General features: G+C 42.6%; 1 protein-coding gene across 2 annotated transcripts in view; it reads right to left on the reverse strand.

The window, feature by feature from the left end:
• The window catches only part of LOC308280928 (histone-lysine N-methyltransferase SETDB2-like), a 34,792-nt gene extending 14,204 nt beyond the window's left edge, over positions 1–20,588 (reverse strand). For both annotated transcript variants that reach the window (XR_013961794.1, XM_080755230.1), the window contains exons 1-9: positions 20,364–20,588; positions 15,537–15,650; positions 13,547–13,654; positions 11,867–12,045; positions 7,186–7,473; positions 6,442–6,603; positions 5,118–5,284; positions 2,897–3,066; positions 1,372–1,538 (exon numbers count right to left, since the gene is read on the reverse strand). Coding sequence is in view for 1 of the 2 variants with exons in the window: in XM_080755230.1 (XP_080611356.1) it covers positions 1,372–1,538; positions 2,897–3,066; positions 5,118–5,284; positions 6,442–6,603; positions 7,186–7,473; positions 11,867–12,045; positions 13,547–13,654; positions 15,537–15,650; positions 20,364–20,388 (1,380 nt within the window). In the remaining variant the exon portion in view is untranslated. The remainder of the gene's footprint in view (positions 1–1,371; positions 1,539–2,896; positions 3,067–5,117; positions 5,285–6,441; positions 6,604–7,185; positions 7,474–11,866; positions 12,046–13,546; positions 13,655–15,536; positions 15,651–20,363) is intronic.
• Positions 20,589–20,892: the final 304 nt, after the last annotated feature.

Genomic DNA, 20,892 nt, shown 5'->3' on the forward strand with positions numbered 1-20,892 from the left:
CCTGTGATTTTTCAATCAAAATAACTTCAATAATCAAGAACATGAAATGACTAGAAGTGTTTCTCAAACCTTTACATTCCAAGGTCTCCCCTTAACTCTCAATTGAGACTCAATTTAGTCCCCCAAATGAACCCCTGTAATCCACTATGATAACCACTGGGCTAAAATGTTATTCTGTTCTGTAATGTAAAATAAAATGTTACAATTTAGCTTGGAAAATGTCTTTCCTTTTTTTATCAAATGTAATAAAAAAGTACAGTTATGTACAGTCAATAAAGCTGTAATAAAATATTATTTCTGAAGGAATACATTTTTAATGTCTTCATTGTTGGTTAGAAAATGCCTAAAACGTCAAGCTAAATTGTAAAGGTAATTGTAAAAAAGTGCCATTATCCGATTAATCTTGCAGCCTCAATATATAGGCTGGCTTTTGACAGATGTTTTAATTGCGTTTTGCCATTGTCGTATTGGCAGAGAGATTTCTCTATACTGGGCCGTGTAGAAGTAATCAAAGCCATCGGCTGTAACGTAAACGTAATGATCAGTCAATCAGTCAGTCAATTAAAAGGGTGCCCACAGTCAGTTTAGTTTGGCAGGTCCGGTGCATCAGCAGGCTGAGTTTGAATCGAATAATTGTTATTTTGATCAGCATTTGCCCGTTAGCCCTCCTATCTTACCACATCAATACAGCATGGAATTGTGGACACTCTTATCCAACCATAACAAAAAAAATATCCTACGATTTGGGTCTGAGACGCCCTCAAAGATTTGCACACATTTTCATGATTTAACCCATTTAGAACGGGTACACATTATTGTGTATCATTATTTTATGCTTTAACTATTGAAAAATAGCAGATATACAAGCTCACAGCGTGGCACAGAGTGCCGCGCTGCGAGCTTGTAGATCTGCTCTTTTTGAAAAATTGTGAAAATTAGAATTTTGACCCGATTCTATAAGTGAATCCTTCTAAGGTTTTTTGAAAAACCTGTTTCTATGTCAGCAATCTGGCCAGCCGTCGTCAAAGAAAAGGTCCTTTTCACTTAACTGGAGCTCAGTTAGTCTGTTCTTCTTCTACTATGTCAGTGGTTCTCAAACTTTTTCATGTGAAGGACCCCCAAACTAATATTTATTTGGCCACGGTCCCCCATCTCAAAATATTTAGTTCCAGGGACCCCTAGAAGCAAAATTTTAGTTACAAACGTTCGCTTTAAAAATACATATATTCAAAGATTTGCACACATTTTCACTACTTTTTCAAAAATAGCAGATCTACAAGCTCACAGCGTGCCGCGCTTGTATATCTGCTATTTTTCAACATCTGAAGAATAAAACAATTCCAGGTCTAAATGGGTTGAGTCCTGTCAGACCTGGGTCTCCGAGGGTCTCTGGATGACGGGGACGTGGAGTGGGGGCGGGGCTCCGGGCACCAGCCACTCAGTGACCACCTCCACCTCGTCGTCCCACGGCAGCTCCGCCCTCGCCTGCTTGAGGGGCGGGGCCATGTCAGGATCCCGCCCCCTCATCAACACTAGACCTACGGAGAGGGAGAGAAAGAGAGAGAATAAAGCAAGGTCGGCAATAGGCGGCACGCGGGCGAAAACTGGCCCCTCGGAAATCATTTCTGACCCCTCAGATTATTTTGAGAATTACGTTTCTTTTCTTTTAACCAATACTGGACTGACAGCCGAAACTTTCGCGCCGGTTCTGGAAAACCGCATATCGTGTCGGGTCGAGGCCGGGCACTGCACTCCCCGCTGCGGTGGTGAACGCGTGTGCCGAAGTCTGTGGCGAACATGATGTCAGAGCCTTTTGTGCCGGTTCCGGAACACCCTGATGTCAGACATCAGCTCCAAAATACTTGGGAGAGAGGGAGTGAGCGAGCTTGAGCATGAATGGAGTGAGACGGGAGAGAGAGAGCTTCTCTTGGTCTAATTGGTTCCAACCCTGCAGTCTTCTCTCCAGCTCTCTCTCTCTCTCGTCTCACTCCATTCATGCTCAAGCTCGCTCACTTCAGCTCGCCTCAGGACTTACTCCGTAAACTTGTCTTTCGAGAGAGAGAGAGAGAGAGAGAGAGAGAGAGAGAGAGAGAGAGAGAGAGAGAGAGAGAGAGAGTGTATCCCTGATGTCATCAATATCGAACAGAACTTCATATGGGAATGCCCATATTTGGAGGAAGACGGAGCATATCTGTGTGTGGTTCAGACAGGGATCTCCATGTATGGGCATAAAAGGGATTCTGTTAGAGTGGTTCCCATGACATCACAACATACAATCCCTTTTTTATGCCATCCCTATCTGAACCAGCCACACAGATATGGGCCATGTCTTGGCCATCTGGCCAGTGATGTATATCGATGACATCAGGGATCTTCATAATGGGCATAAAAGGGATTCTGGGGAATACCCATATATGGACTTTTACATATATGTCACCTGTGATGTCACAGTGATGTGTCAGGGGAACCACAGTGTCAGGCGTGACCTACAGACAGACAGAGATACGCGGACAAGATGTGCCAGTTTTCACAGTAAACAAAGACACAGACTGTCAGATAGACCAGTGGTTCCCAAACATTTTAGCTCAAGAGCCAAAAGAGAAATCAGACGTTTGCCCGGGACCCAACCTAGTGACTGAGCTTGTAGATCTGCTATTTTCAGTACTTGTCATGGTGGTGGTTCTCCTCCTACCTAACTGGCAGGCCCTACTAGGTCTTGTGGAAAGGTTTGCTTTCATCTCCTGCAACCTCCAGTGCATGACGGAGGACGATTTCACGATAAATTAAATCTCCACGATACGATTATCGTTTTTTATCACGATAAACGATAATACCGCTTATCATCCCATCCCTAATACAGACAGACAGATATAGACACAGTCAAACAGGTCCCTACCTGCATACGTGCAGATGAAGGTACCGCGGTCCAGGTCGTCTCGGCAGCGCACCCCCCAGCCCCGGTCGGCCGTCTGGAAGACCTGGAGCCGGACTGTCAGTCCTCTCTGGACCAAACGGTTCTGACACCGCGACCTGATACAGCCACACCACGGCCCACACTCATACACACTGTTATGTGCGCACGCACGCGCGCGCACACACACACACACACACACACACACACACACACACACACACACACACACACACACACACACACACACACACACACACACACACACACACACACACACACTCTAAATCTGTGGTTCTCAAACTTTCATATCAAGGAACCCCGAATTGACACTTATTAGCCCGCGGACCCCCCATTTGATAAGATATACTAGGAACACCCATGAGAGAAGATTGTTCCGGCTCTAGCAGTGATTCTCAACCATTTTCAGTTTGATATGCATTAGGCCAGTGGTTCCCAAACTTTTTAGCTCATGACACAAAAGAGAGATTAGACGTTTGCCCAGGACCCAAACTAGTGAAAATAGCAGATCTACAAGCTTGTAGATCGTCTATTTTCACTACTTCTAATTTTTTTACCCTCATTTATAGAATTTCTTAGATTTTTATTTGCTTTATTCCTGAAATTACTTGAAAACTATAATAATCATGAAATTTTTTTAGGGAATGTTTAGAAAATGTTTTGAAATAATTAAAAACTAAATGTAGGAAACAAGAAATTAGGGGACCCATAAAAATGTGTCCGTGACCCACATATGGGTCCCAAACCAGTGCTTGGGAACCAGTGCATTAAGCTATCCACAAGTTTCCGCGGGAGTTTACTGGAGACTATCGGGACCAAACTTCCAGGTTTAACAGCAGACATACAAGCTCACGTCGCGTCGCAGATGCAACCCGTTGTGAGCTTGTAAATCGGCACCGGAAGCTCGGTACAGACGTCTGCGCAATGCACTATGGGGCGTTGGAAACTCGTGGATACGGAAAGGAATTGGGCTCTTCCTTCATTAGTATCATTGGTAAGACCTGTGAAGTAAGTAAGGAGGCCAACCCTCGGAGGCCGGCCTCTTCCATGTGGGACCTGAGACGAGGGTGTGGCTGTGCACTACTGATCTGGACATCTGATGATGACACACGAAAGAAGAAGACTTCAAGCAACTCTGACATCAGAAGGTTGACATTTCTCTATTAAATCGGGAGATAAACGACCGTCAGGTCGCATGTATACACAATAATGTTGTCTGCAAAAAGCAACCTCATGGTGGCGCTAGAAGAGGGGCATGTGAGAAATCAGGGGCAGAGGTTGATTAGCGGATTGTTTGCCTGCCAAGGAGTGTGTGTGCAAAGTTTGGCATGGATAGGGGCAACGGTGCCGGTAGATAAGAGTAGGGCCATGACGGACAGACTGACGGAGAGACATACAGCCAGTGGAGCTTTTCATAGTAACTTGCGACCTGACGGTCGCAATAAATCGTTGTTTTGCGTGGTCTCGTCTAATATTGTAATATTATGAAATATGGACTTTTGATATTCATGTGCGGCTGTATGCCGTAAAAAAAAAGAAAAACACATTTTAACAAAAGAAGGTTTGGAATAATTCAATAAATGTACAATGTATCTAGAATATATGAAAGTTTCAAGAAATATATCAACGTTTCAAGTTACTTTTACCCAACATTCTATGTTTCTTAGATGGATCTGTATCGTTTGCTGCTGCAGAAATAAAAACCAGTAAGACTCCCTAGATAAGAGACCGTCATGTCTCAAACACAAGTTTGAAAGCAGGCAATGGTAGCCAATCAGGATGGAATATGGAAAATGGGACAGATCCATGTTGATGACATGACTTTAGAGATACTGTGTACCGCTTTGCGTGATTTTAGGGCAAAATCTGTAGGTGCAGTGTCCAAAAATGTGCTTTGCAAAGATTGGCCTGATGGTGGCACTAGAAGAGGGCCATGTGAGAAATCAGCTGGAGGTTGTGATTTGCCATCCAAGGAGTGTGTGTGCAAAGTTTGGCATGGATAGGGCCATAGGGAGTAAGGACATGACGGACAGACTGACGGACAGACAGACGGACAGCCGGTGGAGCTTTTCATAGTAACTTGGCGGTCGCAAGGTGGAAGGTGTATTCCAGACTCATTAGAGCATTCGGAGATTGTGGAATAGTTGTCTGGCTACTGGAAGACTACAGACAAAGACAGACCTACCCTTCAGGAACAGGCTCGGTCAGTCTGTTGTAGGAGTAATGGCGCCCTCCGGTGGTCAGAGACAGGCACGAGCAGGTCTCAGGGTTGGTGCATCCATCAGTGCAGTCGCAGCAGCTGTCGTAGAGCTGCGGCCCACGGCCCAGGAAGCAGCCGTGCGGCCAGCGGTCCTTGTGGTAGGAGTGGGCGATATGGTGATAATATCGTTGAGACGATACAATGTCTGCACGATATGCCTTTTCAGAGATATCGTATATATTGTGATTAAGGCTGGGATTTTAACTGATTAATTGCAATTAATTAATTACAGAAAATTAACGCAATTAAAACAAATTATGCATTTTAATCGCACTTAGTTTTTGCACCACAGAACCTTCAGTTTCGGGCATACCGATCATAGCGATGCCCCAACCAAGAAGAGACAACAAACGCAAAGGGAGAAGTAGCCGATCAGAGCGCTTTGCTTGGCCCAGTGGATGCGAAATTTAGATTCACTCGTATAACAAAATGTGTTTTACTTGAAATAAATGCTTCTCAGGTCAAATATTTATATACAATTAAACATGTGATTAATTTCAATGAATTAATTACAAAGCCTCCGATTAATTAGATTATTTTTTTTAATCGAGTCCCAGCCCTAATTGTGATACAATGAGGGAGCCTTATAAAACAATCCTGTTGAATTGTTAATACAGAGATCTATTGCAGAATTGAACTTAAACCTGCATTTGTCTAAATCAGTAGTTCTCAGACCTTAAAATGTCAAGGTCTCCACTTAACTCTTACAGTATACAAATGAAACCAAATGTAAGGGTCCATTTGGTTTCATTTGTATACTGTCAGAGTTACATACTTGTAAGGGTCAATTTTAGACCTCCCAAAAGGAACCCAGAGAGTCCCTGGACCCCACTTTGAGGACCACTGGTCTAAATGGTCTGTTACTCCTTTTTTCCTTTAGTTTGTGTTACCTTTATAGGTGGTTGTACTGTTAAGCATGGTGAAAAATAACCATAAAAACCAACATGAAAAAGAATCGTGATATGATTGTATATCGTCACTGTCGGGCAGAAACCTCCTATCTCCAAGTTTCAACTTTGTTTGTTTTTTCACAAAGCAAAGCCCTGCTTCATCACACAAGGCCCTCGCACAAAGGTAGTGAAAACAGCCGATCTACAAGCACACAACGCCTCGCACCGCGTTTTTAAAATGATAAATACAAAACGAACGGTTTTGGACATACAAGGTTTCCACCCGACAACGACGATATCGTGATACAGCTTGGAAAAATATTGCGATATTGTATTTTTTCCACATCGCCCACGCCTACCTTGCGGTAGCGGAACTCCTTGGGCCGCGAGCCGTCGGGCGCCGGACACAGCTCCACGGCGGTGGGCTCCAGGCCCTGGCTCAGGTCCTTCTCCGGGGGCCGTGCCACCGCCAGGCGAGGAGGGTCCAGTCCAAAAGCAGGGTTGAAGCTGAAGAAATCCACCTGGTAACAAGCAGGCAGTGGCGTCAATTCAGGAAAAGCTAAGATGTTAAATGTTATCAGGCCCTCCAGGCCCAGGGCCTCTCCCCCCACACACCCATTGTAACTTAAAACTTCATTTTAACCATGATAGATTCATTAAAAATACCCATTATTTTTTTCTGGTGACTCATACTACCCTTCTAATACGTGAGCAGCAGGCCGTGTTTTTTCAATAACTTTTTCATTTATTTTTAATTATAATTTTTTGTATTTAATTTCTTCCATTCTCCCAAATAATTATTAAAAATAAATGAAGAAAGTTAACGAAAAAACACGGCCTGCTCACGTATTAGTAGTATGAGTTAGTATTAGCATTAGTAGTATGAGTCACCAGAAAAAAATAATTGGTGTTTTTAATGAATCTATCATGGTTAAAATGGTGTTTGAAGTTACAATGGGTGTGTGTGTGTGGAGAAAAGCCCATAAGCTGTTTCCCTGTTGAAAGTGGAATATCCCTTTAACAGGGACTTGGCGCTCCACAGGGGGTACGTTAAGACACCAAGACGTTATAGGCACTCAAAGTGTTAATGTGCCAACACTGACCTGCAGCAGGTGGAAAGTGTCCGTGGCGAGCAGGAAGCGCATCACGTCTCCGTGGCTGCGCAGGGCCGCACCGCAGGGGGCCTTGTAGACCACGTCCGGCTCCACCGCAACCTCCGGCTCGTCCTCGTCCTCCTCCTCCGTACCGTCCTCCGGCTCCTCCCCTTCCTGCTCAGAGGCCCCGCCCACGGCCGGCCGCAAGCCGATCAGCCTCTTGAAGCCGCAGGACTCCGGGAGCCGGAGGGGATTCTCCCCCCATAGAGATAGACTGCCACAGCTGGACATACAGGCCTGAGAGAGGAGAGAATGTTAGTGAGGCAGTAAGCTTGGATATCTGCTATTTTTCAATAGCGAAAGCAGGGGTCTTCAACGTTTTCATGCCAAGGACCCCTTAGCTGAGAGAGAGATGAAGCAGGGACCCCCAGATTCCATATAGTTTCATTGTTTGACAGCACAATCATCAGTGTATTTTGGATTCATGTCCATTTGTGTTTTCAGATATTTAACCACTTGAACCGTCAATACTTAAGACAACTTGACCTTTCACTCTGTGCTTAGTGTGCTCTTTTTCCCCTCTACACCAAAGCTCTTTGCCAAAAATAGCCGATCTACAAGCTCACAACTGCGAGGCGTTGTGAGCTTGTAGATGTGCTATTTTTGGCTAAAGTTCTCAGAATATGGACACTAAGGTTCAAGTGGTTAATATAAAAAAAAAGGAGAAAAAAAAGGTTGTTATCACACAAAGATTTGGAGGACCCCCTGTAGTAACTCTGAGGACCCCCAAGGGATCCCAGACCCCCTGTTGAAGACCCCTGAGCTAAAGTATAAAATAATTCCAGGTTTTAATGGGTTAAAGAACAACTTTGTTTTTTTTACAACAAGGGTTCAAATTTTAGATCCATCGTTTAGATTTTAATGATTTTGATTTCAGTGGAGGGGGCTAAATATTTGAACACAGAATAAGTCCATTCCAAAGATGCACCGCAATCTTTCAGGTGCAGATGTGACTAGTAGTGTTACTGTAAATAGTAATAAAGACATCGCTGGCTTAGTGTGTCTAAAAATACATATTTAGCCACTTGTACGCATGCCCCCACCCACTGAAATCAAAATCGCTAAACGTGCTAAAACGTTAGAATGAACTAAATGAAAACATTTGAACACTAATCTTTTGTTTTCTCTTATTACAATTTAAAATATGAACACTTTTTGTAAAAATAAAAAGAAAAAATTGTCCTAGGCCTAGAATTATTTAATGCTTTAACTATGGGTGCCGCGCTGTGAGCTTGTAGATCTGCTATTTTTCAATAGTTAAAGAATAAGGTCCAGGTATTGCGTACCTGGTCTAAAGGGGTTAAATCAGAAGTGTCGAATCTTTTTTCAAAGGGACCACATTAGAAAATATTTAAACACGCAAGGGCCGACTAAATCGTGCTTTCGGTCAGACCATAACAAATTCACATACATATGCATCATAATTACAATATTAACTCACAATACCAAATATAATAGTCCATGGGCCATACGAGTTGTCGGTATCAAAAAGGTGGCAAAGGTTACCATGCATTTTATAAAAGCTCTATATCTGTAGATTATATTTTGGTATGATAACCCTTTCTGAGACACAGCTAAATTGGTGTTATCAGCCGCTAGAGTTGGTGTCCCATTAACTTTACATTACAGGAAAAAAAAGCAAAAAAGTAATCTGCTTTTAGTAGCATAAGAGGGGTCAAACTAGGGGTTTGTCATGATGCCGAATCCATTGCAAGCATTTGTTTTGCACAAAAAACATTCCTTGGGCTATAAATGGCCTCAGAAAACGATGCATGTATGGGTGTGCATCCATGTTAGTCGGAGGCGTTAGGGTTTTATTTCTCGTGCTAATCAGTCTAAAAGCGCCAAATTTTGCACAGATGTAGCCCAGGGCATGCTCTAATGATTTAGCTAGGGCCCCCGAGTCGGTGACCTTCGGGGTCGCCACAGCTCCAGAAAGACAATGGTTTAGTGATGAAAAGTGATGAGTCATCACTTTTCAGAGTTTTGTGGATGTTTTCTGGAGCCCGAAGGTCACCGACTTGGGCGCCCTAGCTAAATCATTAGAGCATGCCCTGGGCTACATCTGTGCAAAATTTGGCGCTTTTAGACTGATTAGCACGAGAAAAAAAACCCTAAGGCCTCCGATTAACATGAATGCACACCCATACATGCATTGTCTTCTGAGGCCATTTATAGCCCAGGGAATGTTTTTTGTGCAAAACAGATGCTTGCAATGGATTCGGCATCATGACAAACCCCTAGTTTGACCCCTCTTATGCTACTAAAAGCAGATTAATTTTTTTACCTTTTTCCCTGTAATGTAATGTTAATGGGACACCAACTCTAGCAGCTGATAACACCAATTTAGCTGTGTCTCAGAAAGGGTTATCATACCAAAATATAATCTACAGATATAGAGCTTTTCAAAAATGCATGATAACCTTTGCCACCTTTTTGATACCGACAACTCGTATGGCCCATGGACTATAACCAGGAGTGCGGTGCCATGGCATTGGTCCGAAACCTCTTTGTTCCGACAAGGGATGGGACGATATAAACATTTCATATCACGATTAGTGTGACCAAAGAAATCGCGATTTACGATATTATCGCGCTAATCAAAATCCATTATCCTGGGGCGGAACATTTGCCAAAAGAATTCAGATCTACAAGCTCACAACGTGTCGCGACGCGTTGTGCGCTTGTAGATCGGCTATGTTTTGGCAAAGACATTTGATAGAGAGTGAAAAAAAGTATGTATCAAGTACGTATATTATAAGTACCTTTCACCACTTATAGAGGGTTTAAATGGATATGCAGCTCTGCAAATAAAAGGTGAATTGATCCCAGTGCATGACTGAGGACGATATCACGATAAATTAAATCTCCACAATACGATTATCGTGAGTGTTTTTTATCGCGATAAATGATAATATCGCTTATCGTCCCATCCCTCGTTCCGACAGCCCATTAGTCCGAATCTGTTAAGAATACTATGCCTACCCCTAACCCTAACCTCAGTAACCCTAACTAAATTCGGACTAATGAACCTTCGGACTTATGGGCAGTCCCCAGGAGGGCAAGGTAAGAAATACAACAAAATAGCCTTTCTTTGACCTCTTCAGAATGAGACAAGGAACACTGACGAATAATACTATAAAACTAGCCCTTACCCGTTCAAAGATATGAGCTCCAAAATGATGTGCAGTGTGTGGGTTATGGGATGTGCACTGTGCATACAGTATATGAGGGATGGAAAGTAACTTTAACTGGTGCTTGCATGATAATATGTAGGAGCATCAATGTAAGAAATACCCGTTTCGTTTAATGGCTACCCCCCCCCCCCCCCCCAGCCCACCCACCCACCCGCCTGCGCACACACCCGCCTGCCTGCACACGCACACACACACACACACACACACACACAGAGAGAGCTGGTTAAACATGTTGCCTCATGCTAGATGCAGAATAGATGTGCCTCATGCTAGATGCAGAATAGTAGATACACCATAAAAATGCTAATATACAGTATATGATTTGTGAAAGTGACAAACGGGCTTCACAGTTATGTTAGGTGTGTTCATATGCTAATGGTGATGCGATTTCAGATCAATTGCTCCAGCCACTGAGGAGAAACGCTGTTTCAGACAGACAGACAGACACTCACTCACTCACTCACTCACTCACTCAGACATTCGCAAAATTATAGTATAGATGTTGTTGTTTGACAGTGCTGGCGGGCCGTTTATAGTACAATTTAGGAATGAAGCAGCAGGCCGTATAAAAATTATCATCGGGCCACATTTGGCGCCCAGGCCGCACTTTGGACACCCCTTGGTTAAATGAACTGGCTGCTAGCCTACATAAGTGGCTTTTCCATAAAGCCTCTTAATGTGCATTAAGCCTTTTTCACTTAAATCTTTTCATGGAAACACTTCAAAATTCGAATAAACTTTCATTATCCGCAAAAACTTTTATCCGCTTGGAGGAGGTGGATTTTGAGGCTTTATCGAATAAACTGAATGGAATGGAAACGGGTCAGACAATAAATGCGAATAAATTATGACGTTCTGGGTCCATATCGTCCTACAACTTAACACTTTCCCTTGCCGCTTAACGTTCATTGTATAGCGTTAGCCCACAAAACAAACCGGTTGTTTGTTACACACGGAGTGACACAGACCATGTGTAAATTGCTCCCGTTTTCACCTCCCGGAGTCAAGACATCCGTGGCTAACCCTTCCTCATCACACAGTGTTGCGTGCCAAAAGTGGCCGATCTACAAGCGCACAGCAGCTCACATCCGCATCTCCGCGCTGTGAGCTTGCAGATCGGCCAACTTCCAGCGGACGCTGAAACTTGCAGGATGAGTGTGCACTGTGCAGCGATCGAGTCACAGCAGTCAGACGTGCAGTGCTCACGTCTCGGTTCGGTCTGAAAAAATCAGCCCGATCAACTCATGCGACCTTCGCTAATTCGAATGACACCCGCAAATGGAAACAGGCTAAATTCGCTTTGTCTTAATGCGAATTTCTTATAATTCGCTTCCTATTTTTGAATAAGCTTATGGAAACATGGCTATAGAAAAGGCAGGCAGGCAGGCAGGCAGGCAGGCAGACAGACAGACAGACAGACAGTCAGGCAGTACCGGGTTGCAGTCGTGGGGCTGGTACTGAGGCAGCAGCAGAGACAGTGGAGGCATGGGTTCTTCTTTGTGGTCAGCGGGGGGCGACGGAGGCTCCGCCAGGCCATTGGTCAGGAGGAGGGGAGAGAAGGGAGGAGAAGAAAAAGACGGTGACAGCCCTCCTTCCGCCGGAGACGCTCCGACTAAAAGGTAAACATGTTTACACTGGTTACTACAGTTACTGTTCACATGCACGCACACCAGTGGTGGAAAAAGTACTCACATTTTGTACTTAGTTAAAAGTAGCAATACTGCACTGTAGATGTACTCCGTTACAAGTACATGTCCAGAATTCAAAATGTACTTGAGTAAAAGTATGAACGTATTGGGCCCGAAATGTACTTAAAGTAACAAAAGTAAAAGTACAAAATGTTAGAAAATAGCAGATCTACTAGCTCACAACGTGTCGCAATGCAACGCGTTGTGAGCTTGTAGATCGGATATTTTTCAAATAGCATAGTTATACAAATAGGGCTAAAGTGGTTCATGTATGTTTTATAATATTATAATTTATACATGCAAAGTAACTAGTCACTAAAGTTTTCAAATAATTGTAGTGGAGTAAAAGTACAATATTTGGATCCGAGATGTAGTGGAGTAGAAGTAAAAGCATTGGAAATTGGAAATACTCAAGTACAGTACTTGAGTAAATGTACTTTGTTACTTTACACCACTGCCTCTCAGTAGGGCTGTCACCATTAGGACATTTTACATGACGATTAATTGTCACTCAAATAATTGTGATTAACGATTTAATTGTGTTTTTGTCGTTGACAATTACATTTCTGTTTGGCTTTTAGGCTTTGAAGTTGCACATGACAGATATGACACATAACCTAAATATATGAAGAAATGACTGACATATTTGACAACTTTATACTTTAAACAGAACATTGATAGTGGAGAAATAGCCAATCTATATTGCAACACGTTGTGAGCTTGTAGATCTGCTATTTCCACTATTTAAAAAAACAAACATTTGAACACGACAAGGAAATGATTGACAAAATAATTGCTATTAGATAAGACGATGATGTAATAATTGTGACTAGGGATGGGACGATATGAAAATGTCATATTACGATTATTGTGATAAAAGAAATTGTGATTTACATTTATATCATCGCAATAATCAAAATCCATTATCATTGGGCGGAACATTTGCCAAAAAATAGCAGATCTACAAGCTCACGTGTCACAACGTGAGTGGGTGTTCTAAAACTTTAGCGATTTAATAGTTAGGACAACTTTAAGATTTGTTTTATAAAAATAGTTACATAGTATAACTTTAAATACCCAGAAAAAATTTTTTTTTCTGGGTATTTTCCTCCTGTATAGAAAGTCGATGGGAGCCCAACTTGATTTGGCCGCTGTGGCGACCCCGAAGGTCGCCGACTCGGGCACCCTAGCTAAATCATTAGAGCATGCCCAGGACTACATCTATGCAAAATTTGGCGCTTTTAGACTGATTAGCACAAAAAATCCCTAAGGCCTCCGACTATGTCACAATTGTTACATAATCATCTAATCACAATTTTTTGAGATAATCACAATTATTTTGCATAATCGTCAGCATTAGGGCTGCAACTAACAATTAATTAATTCATCCTTGCACCCCTAACAGACAGACAGACAGACAGGTACCTGTACTGATGACAACAGGGTAGATGCTAGGGTTGTTCTGGACGGGCTCCGTTTGTCCGATCCCTTCGATGTGCAGCAACGTGATGACGTCCAGGGCACGAATGTATTCTGTTAACAGACAGTAAGACCGGCAACGCATTATTACGCATTATCACTTTAAGAGATGAAGCAGGGACCCCCACAACCTGTTCATAGATTCCATATAGTTTCAATGTTTGACAGCACAATCATCAGTGTATTTTAGATTCATGTCAATTTGTGTTTTCAGATATTTAACAACTTGAACTGTCAATAAACTTGACCTTTCACTCTGTACTTAGTCTGCTCTTTTTCCCTTCTACACCAAACCTCTTTGCCAAAAATAGCCAATCTACAAGCTCACAACGCCTCTCAGCGTGAGGCCTTGTGAGCTTGTAGATCTGCTATTTTTGGCTAAAGTTCTCAGAATATGGACGCTAGGGTTCAAGTGGTTAAATTAATATAAAAAAGGAGAAAAAGGTTTTTATCACACAAAGATTTGGAGGACCCCCTGTAGTAACTCTGAGGACCCCCTAGGGGTCCCGGACCCCCTGTTGAAGACCCCTGTACTAGAGAATAGCAGATATACAAGCTCACAGCGTGGCACTCGCGAGGCGTTTTAGTTTGTGCAAGTCTTTGAAAAATGTTGACCCGATTCAATGAATGTCTTCTAAATCCTTATTTATTTTTTGGAAAAACACATGTCAGTTGTTTTTTTGTTTTTCATGTCAAGGACCCCTGAATTATATGTATTTGGCGTGTTTGGTGTTTGGTGTGTGCGTGCGCGTGTGTGTGTAGGGTTTCCTGAAGCACTTTATTGGCCAGGCGGGCCACCCAGCCTAAAATCTGTAGCACCCGGCCAAGAGTCTGGTGGAAATTATGCAAAATTTCTCCTAAACGTGTGTGTGTGTGTGTGTGTGTGTGTGTGTTAGGGCATTAACGAATAGGACTGGCCAAAGTTAAACTGTCAAATATTAAGTAAGCAAGAGGCGACCGTCCAAGTGCTTGTCAGGGTGGGGGTCCCCAGTTCAAATATGTTTATTTTGGGGTTCACAGCCTAAAAAGTTTAGACATCTCATTCTCATGACTTCCTCTCTTTTTTACCCATTTTTCTCACCCAGTGACTACCTAACCTGTAGTCCTGGTTTCCGCTCTCCCCCTGCCGCGCCAGGGGACATTGGGGAGCACCCGGCTGGCTAGGGGGAGGTAGTATAGAAACCAGGACTACTGCATGTTTTTGTGTGAGGGCCTATGCCCAAGGAGACACGGGGAGAACATGCAAACTCACCACAGAAAGGCCCTATCGCCAACCCCACCTAGTAGTCCATGGGCCAGACGAGTTGTCGGTATCAAAAAGGTGGCAAAGGTTACCATGCATTTTTGAAAAGCTCTATATCTGTAGATTATATTTTGGTATGATAACCCTTTCTTAGACACAGCTAAAAAACAGATGCTTGCAATGGATTCAGCATCATGAAAACCCCCTAGTTTGACCCCTCATATGCTACTTAAAGCAGATTAATTCTTAGCTTTTTTTCCCTGTAATGTAAAGTTAATGGGACACCAACTCTAGCGGCTGATAACACCAATTTAGCTGTGTCTAAGAAAGGGTTATCATACCAAAATATAATCTACAGATATAGAGCTTTTCAAAAATGCATGGTAACCTTTGCCACCTTTTTGATACCGACAACTCGTCTGGCCCATGGACTATAGGGTGTGGGTGCTGATGACGCGGGTGGAGGAACACTATATATATTTTTAAAGAGAAAACAATAAAATAAAAATAAAAAAGCGAATATTCGACTTCGGTGAACAATGTCGAATAGTGACCTTGATATTCTAATATTAGAATAGTTGGTGAATGCCCTAGTGTGTGTGTGTGTGTGTGTGTGTGTGTGTGTGTGTGTGTGTGTGTGTGTGTGTGTGTGTGTGTGTGTGTGTGTGTGTGTGCGTGCGTGCGTGTGCGTACCTGTGTCAGTAGCGGTGTGGTGGGTGATGCTGTATCTCAGGTGACACAGACATTCATCCAGCTCGTCAAACACCTGCTCCACGTCCACCCTGGCCCAGAAGGCCCTGGCCCTCTCTGCACATAAACAATGCATACAAAACACACAACAATCAAACTAGGGGTGGGTGATACGTAGGGATGGGATGAAATGAACATTTCATATCACAATTGCTGTGACTTACTTACGATATTATCGCGATAATCAAAATATCCCCAACATCCAGTAACCTGGGGCAGAACATTTGCCAAAAAAATAGCCGATCTACAAGCTCACAACGCGTTGCATTCCGACGCGTTGTGAGCTTGTAGATCGTCTATTTTTTTTTTTTGGCAAAGAGAATTGGTAGAGTGAAAGAAAGACTGTATCAAGTACGTATATTATTTTACCAGTTTAATTGGTACCAATTATGCAGCTCGGCAAATAAAAGGTGAATTGATCCCAGTGCATGACAGAGGACGATATCACGATAAATTCAATCTCCACGATACGATAACCGTGAGTGTTTTTTATCATGATAAACGATAATATAGCGTATCGTCCCATCCCTACTAGTGATATGGTGATAAATATCATTGAGACAGTTGAATTGTTAATACAGCGATTCATTGCAGAATTCATTTAAACCTGCATTTTGGTCTAAATCAGTAGTTCTCAAACTTTAATGTCAAGGTCTCTTCTTAACTCTGACAAATGAAACCAAATGGACCCATAACGTAAGGCCCACATATCGCCCACCCCTACAACAAACCAGTCGCCCCGATTTTTTTTTTTTCACCGACTTCACACTGACCGCTCCGTGGGACGGTTCTAGTATTCTTATATTTGTTTTACTGAGGATAAGGTTAGATGTAACTTTAGGGTTAAGGAAGCATAGCTTTACTGAATAGGGTTAGGTTTTGGTACCATTTTACTGAGGTTAAGGTTAGGGATAAGGTTAGGTTTAACCGATTAGGCAGAGTTTACCGAAGTTACGTTTTGGAATACCAGACACCGACTGTTCTACCGGTCCTCCGGATAGACGCCCAAGGCGACTGGGTTTTAGGTTGAAGAACCAGGAGTCGGTTCCATCACATTTGGATCAGGGATGGGACGATAAAATTCGTTATTATCGTTTATCTTGATGAAAAACGCTCACAATAATCGTATCGTGGAGATTTTAATATCTACAATAGGTAAAACACACCTGTAAACATGATATAGTATTTTTTTTTTTTACTCTACCAAATCTCTTTGCCAAAAAATTGTCGATCTACAAGCTCAAAATGCAACTTCATTCACATTAGATCTGTTCATGACAGATACAGAACATCAGCGTGAACTTTGCTGTATCGTACTCGACGGAATGACACACATTGCATCTCGTTGGAAATGAATGGGATGTGTGTGATCACACGGATTGCACGCATGAAATTAATGGACAACATAAGAATTCATATTACCGGTATATTGCATAATGAAATGAACTGCTCAAATGCACCGCTCACTTCAAACTGGGTTTGATTTTATGAAACAAATACTTTGCAGATAGAAACATGCTAATTCAAGCTTTCCATACAGCCGCAATGTTGGTGAGTGTGACGTTGTCTGATACAATCACAAAGCAAACAACATTGGCTGCCAATGGTTGGTATTGCAACTCTAGTTTCAACATCATCATCATCTCGCTTGGATAAGATTTCGTCCACAATTGTACCATAGGAGAGACAACAGGCAATGTTGATCAAAATAACAATTCTTCTACACATTCTCTAATTGTGTAGGCTTCCTGTAAATTAAGTAATGCAGGTGTTTAACAATAATTTCACTCTATGAAAGCGTAGAATGAAACCAAATGGACACGTGCAGGCTCTCAAGAGTTAAAGATCTATAAGGGTCCATTTGGTTCCCAACTTTCCATCATTTAGCTTGGGACCACCTGGAACCGCCTCAAGGACCACTGGTGGTCCCCGGACCACTGGTGGGAAAACCACTGAGCTAAGGGGTCCTTGGCAGTGGTGTAAAGTAACTAAGTACATCTACTTACTGTACTTATTGTACCATTTTGAGATTATTTGTACTTTACTTGAGTATTTCCAATTTCAAATACTTTTACTTCTACTCCACAGCATCTGTGATCCAAATATTGTACTTTTACTCCACTACATTTATTAGAAAACTTGACTAGTTACTTTGCAGATATAATATAATATAGTAAACCACTTTAGCCCTATTGTATAGGCTACGTTGGTTATTTGAAAATAGATGATCTACAAGCTCACTGCGACACGTTGTGAGATTGTAGATCTGCTATTTTTACTGTTGGTAGCCTACTTTAAGTACTTAATCAACGAATTCGCTTCTTGCAAAGAGTTGCCCCACTGATCAATATTAAATCCCGAAAGACACTAGGAGGTGCTCTTATTGGGCCCCTCATTGATTACGGAGTCCTTGTCTGGTATCGCGACGCCCCAGCTGCCTTAAAGCTAAAGCTCCAAACAGCCCAAAACAAACTAATTAGGGTTGTGCTTGGTCTCCCTCCTCTGACCCACCTTACCGAGCATCACCACGAAAGCGTGGGGTGGCTCAAAGTAGCTGACAGAGTACAGCATCTTGCAATGGGCCTGGTGTACAAGATACACTACACCTCCAAGATTCCCATGTACCTGACAAACTACTTCTTAAAGGTCAAGGATGTTCACGATCATAACACCAGAGGCAGCTCCACTAATCATCATCAGCGTAGATTTAACACTAAACAAGGCGCTAACTCGTTCTCCTGCTATACCATCAACATGTGGAACACCCTTCCACAAGCCCTAAAGGAGAGCAAATCCCTAGCCTCCTTCAAAATTGGTATGAAAAGTCACCTTCAGACAGCAGCTACCCGTGACTTGTAAATAGACTAAGCCCCCATGCTCCCCCCCCCCCCTTTTTCTTTGTATTCTGCCTTTTGTATTTGATGTTATGCTTTTGAAACTGATATTATCCTAGATAAAGTACTATGTTCTATCCGTCTGTCTTTCAATGTTATATGAGATACTTAAAGTGTGGTTCCTGTGGAAATAAGCCTCGGCTTTCTAGAATCTCCCTTTAGTTGACCTTGTACCAGTGATTTGTACTGTCATGAAACTGTACTTTTTTCTATTGCAAACTTCTAATAAATTCTTCAATCAATCAATCAATTGATGCCAATACGTTTATACTTTTTCTCAAGTACATTTTGAATTCCGTACTTTTACTTGTAAACAGATTGATTGATTGATTGATTGAAGAATTTATTAGAAGTTTGCAATAGAAAAAAAGTACAGTTTCATGACAGTACAAATCACTGGTACAAGGTCAACTAAAAGGAGATCCTAGAAAGCCGAGGCTTATTTCCACAGGAACCACACTTTAAGTATCTCATATAACATTGAAAGACAGACGGATAGAACATAGTACTTTATCTAGGATAATATCAGTTTCAAAAGCATAACATCAAATACAAAAGGCAGAATACACAGAAAAAGGGGGGGGGGAGCATGGGGGCTTAGTCTATTTACAAGTTACGGGTAGCTGCTGTCTGAAGGTGACTTTTCATACCAATTTTGAAGGAGGCTAGGGATTTGCTCTCCTTTAGGGCTTGTGGAAGGGCGTTCCACATGTTGATGGTATAGCAGGAGAACGAGTTAGCGCCTTGTTTAGTGTTAAATCTACGCTGATGATGATTAGTGGAGCTGCCTCTGGTGTTATGATCGTGAACATCCTTGACCTTTAAGAAGTAGTTTGTCAGGTACATGGGAATCTTGGAGGTGTAGTGTATCTTGTACACCAGGCCCATTGCAAGATGCTGTACTCTGTCAGCTACTTTGAGCCACCCCACGCTTTCGTGGTGATGCTCGGTAAGGTGGGTCAGAGGAGGGAGACCAAGCACAACCCTAATTAGTTTGTTTTGGGCTGTTTGGAGCTTTAGCTTTAAGGCAGCTGGGGCGTCGCGATACCAGACAAGGACTCCGTAATCAATGAGGGGCCCAATAAGAGCACCTCCTAGTGTCTTTCGGGATTTAATATTGATCAGTGGGGCAACTCTTTGCAAGAAGCGAATTCGTTGATTGACTTTATTGATTACCTTGGTGGTCATTTTTTCACTGGATAGGTTAGCCTCCAGGATGCAACCCAGGTAGCAGATGTGGTTTTTTCTTTCTATCACAGTGTCACCTACTTTAATTGTGAAGTTCTCAACTTGGCTAAGTTTCTGACTAGATCCAAAGAGGATACATTCAGTTTTGCCTAGGTGAATTGAGAGTCTGTTGTCATTGAGCCAGGTGCAGATCTTGTTAAGTTCACAGTTAAGGGCCTTTTCAACCTGCAAAATGTCTCTGCCTGAGACTAGGAGAGCCGAGTCATCCGCGAACAGAAACAGATTGCAGTCACAAGCAGATGACATGTCGTTTACGTATATTAAGAACAACAGTGGTCCTAGTATACTCCCTTGAGGTACTCCACAGTTTACTGGGAGGGGGGGGGACAGGGTTCCGTTGACTTCCACCATCTGTTCCCTCCCCACCAAGTAAGAGTGCATCCATCTCACTGCTGTGCTATCAAGACCAATAGCTTTGAGTTTTTCGATCAGAATAGAATGATCGACGGTGTCAAATGCCTTCTGGAGGTCCAGCATGACCATGCCACAATATTTGCCATCGTGAATTTCACGATGGCATTTCTACATGGCATGTAGAAATTTCAGAGCATTTCTACATGGCAGTATTGATACTTTTACTTAAGTAATAAATGTGAGTACTTTTTCCACCATTGCAAATTAGTCTTACCAACATCCAGTGGATCTTCCATCATGTGTGGCACAGTGCTAACAGGCTAACAGTACCATTCACCATGTAACGCTCAGAGTCAGGGAACGTATCCAGCGATACAGCGACGCTTGGGTAACGTGATGAAACGTTGCAATGTGACTGTACTAGTGTAACTAGGGACGTAAAGTAACGCAGTCACAAAGTAGTGGTGTTGAGGTAAAAAAGAAGCGGATCCTCGTTTGAGTTTTTTCAAACCGTCTGTTGTTTATCTTCTTCAAGGAAATGACGTGACAAGTACTGGAGATGGGACATTCGTGAACGAATCGAGTCTTCTGAACGGCTCTTTGAAATGAACGATTGGGATTCGGTTCACAGTAGGGAGCCGTTCCTTTCTAATGAACAGTGGTGGGAAAAGTACTCAATTTCTTTAAAGTAAAAATATCAATACTGCAATCAAGTAGAAGTTTGGAATGTTGTCTTGAGTAAAAGTAAAACAGCCACTGAGCAATTGTCGGATATTACAACACTAGTTATTTTTTAGCCGTCA

This window comes from Nannobrachium achirus (genome assembly GCF_963921795.1).
Source record: "Nannobrachium achirus genome assembly, contig: SCAFFOLD_154, whole genome shotgun sequence".
Taxonomy (NCBI): domain Eukaryota; kingdom Metazoa; phylum Chordata; class Actinopteri; order Myctophiformes; family Myctophidae; genus Nannobrachium; species Nannobrachium achirus.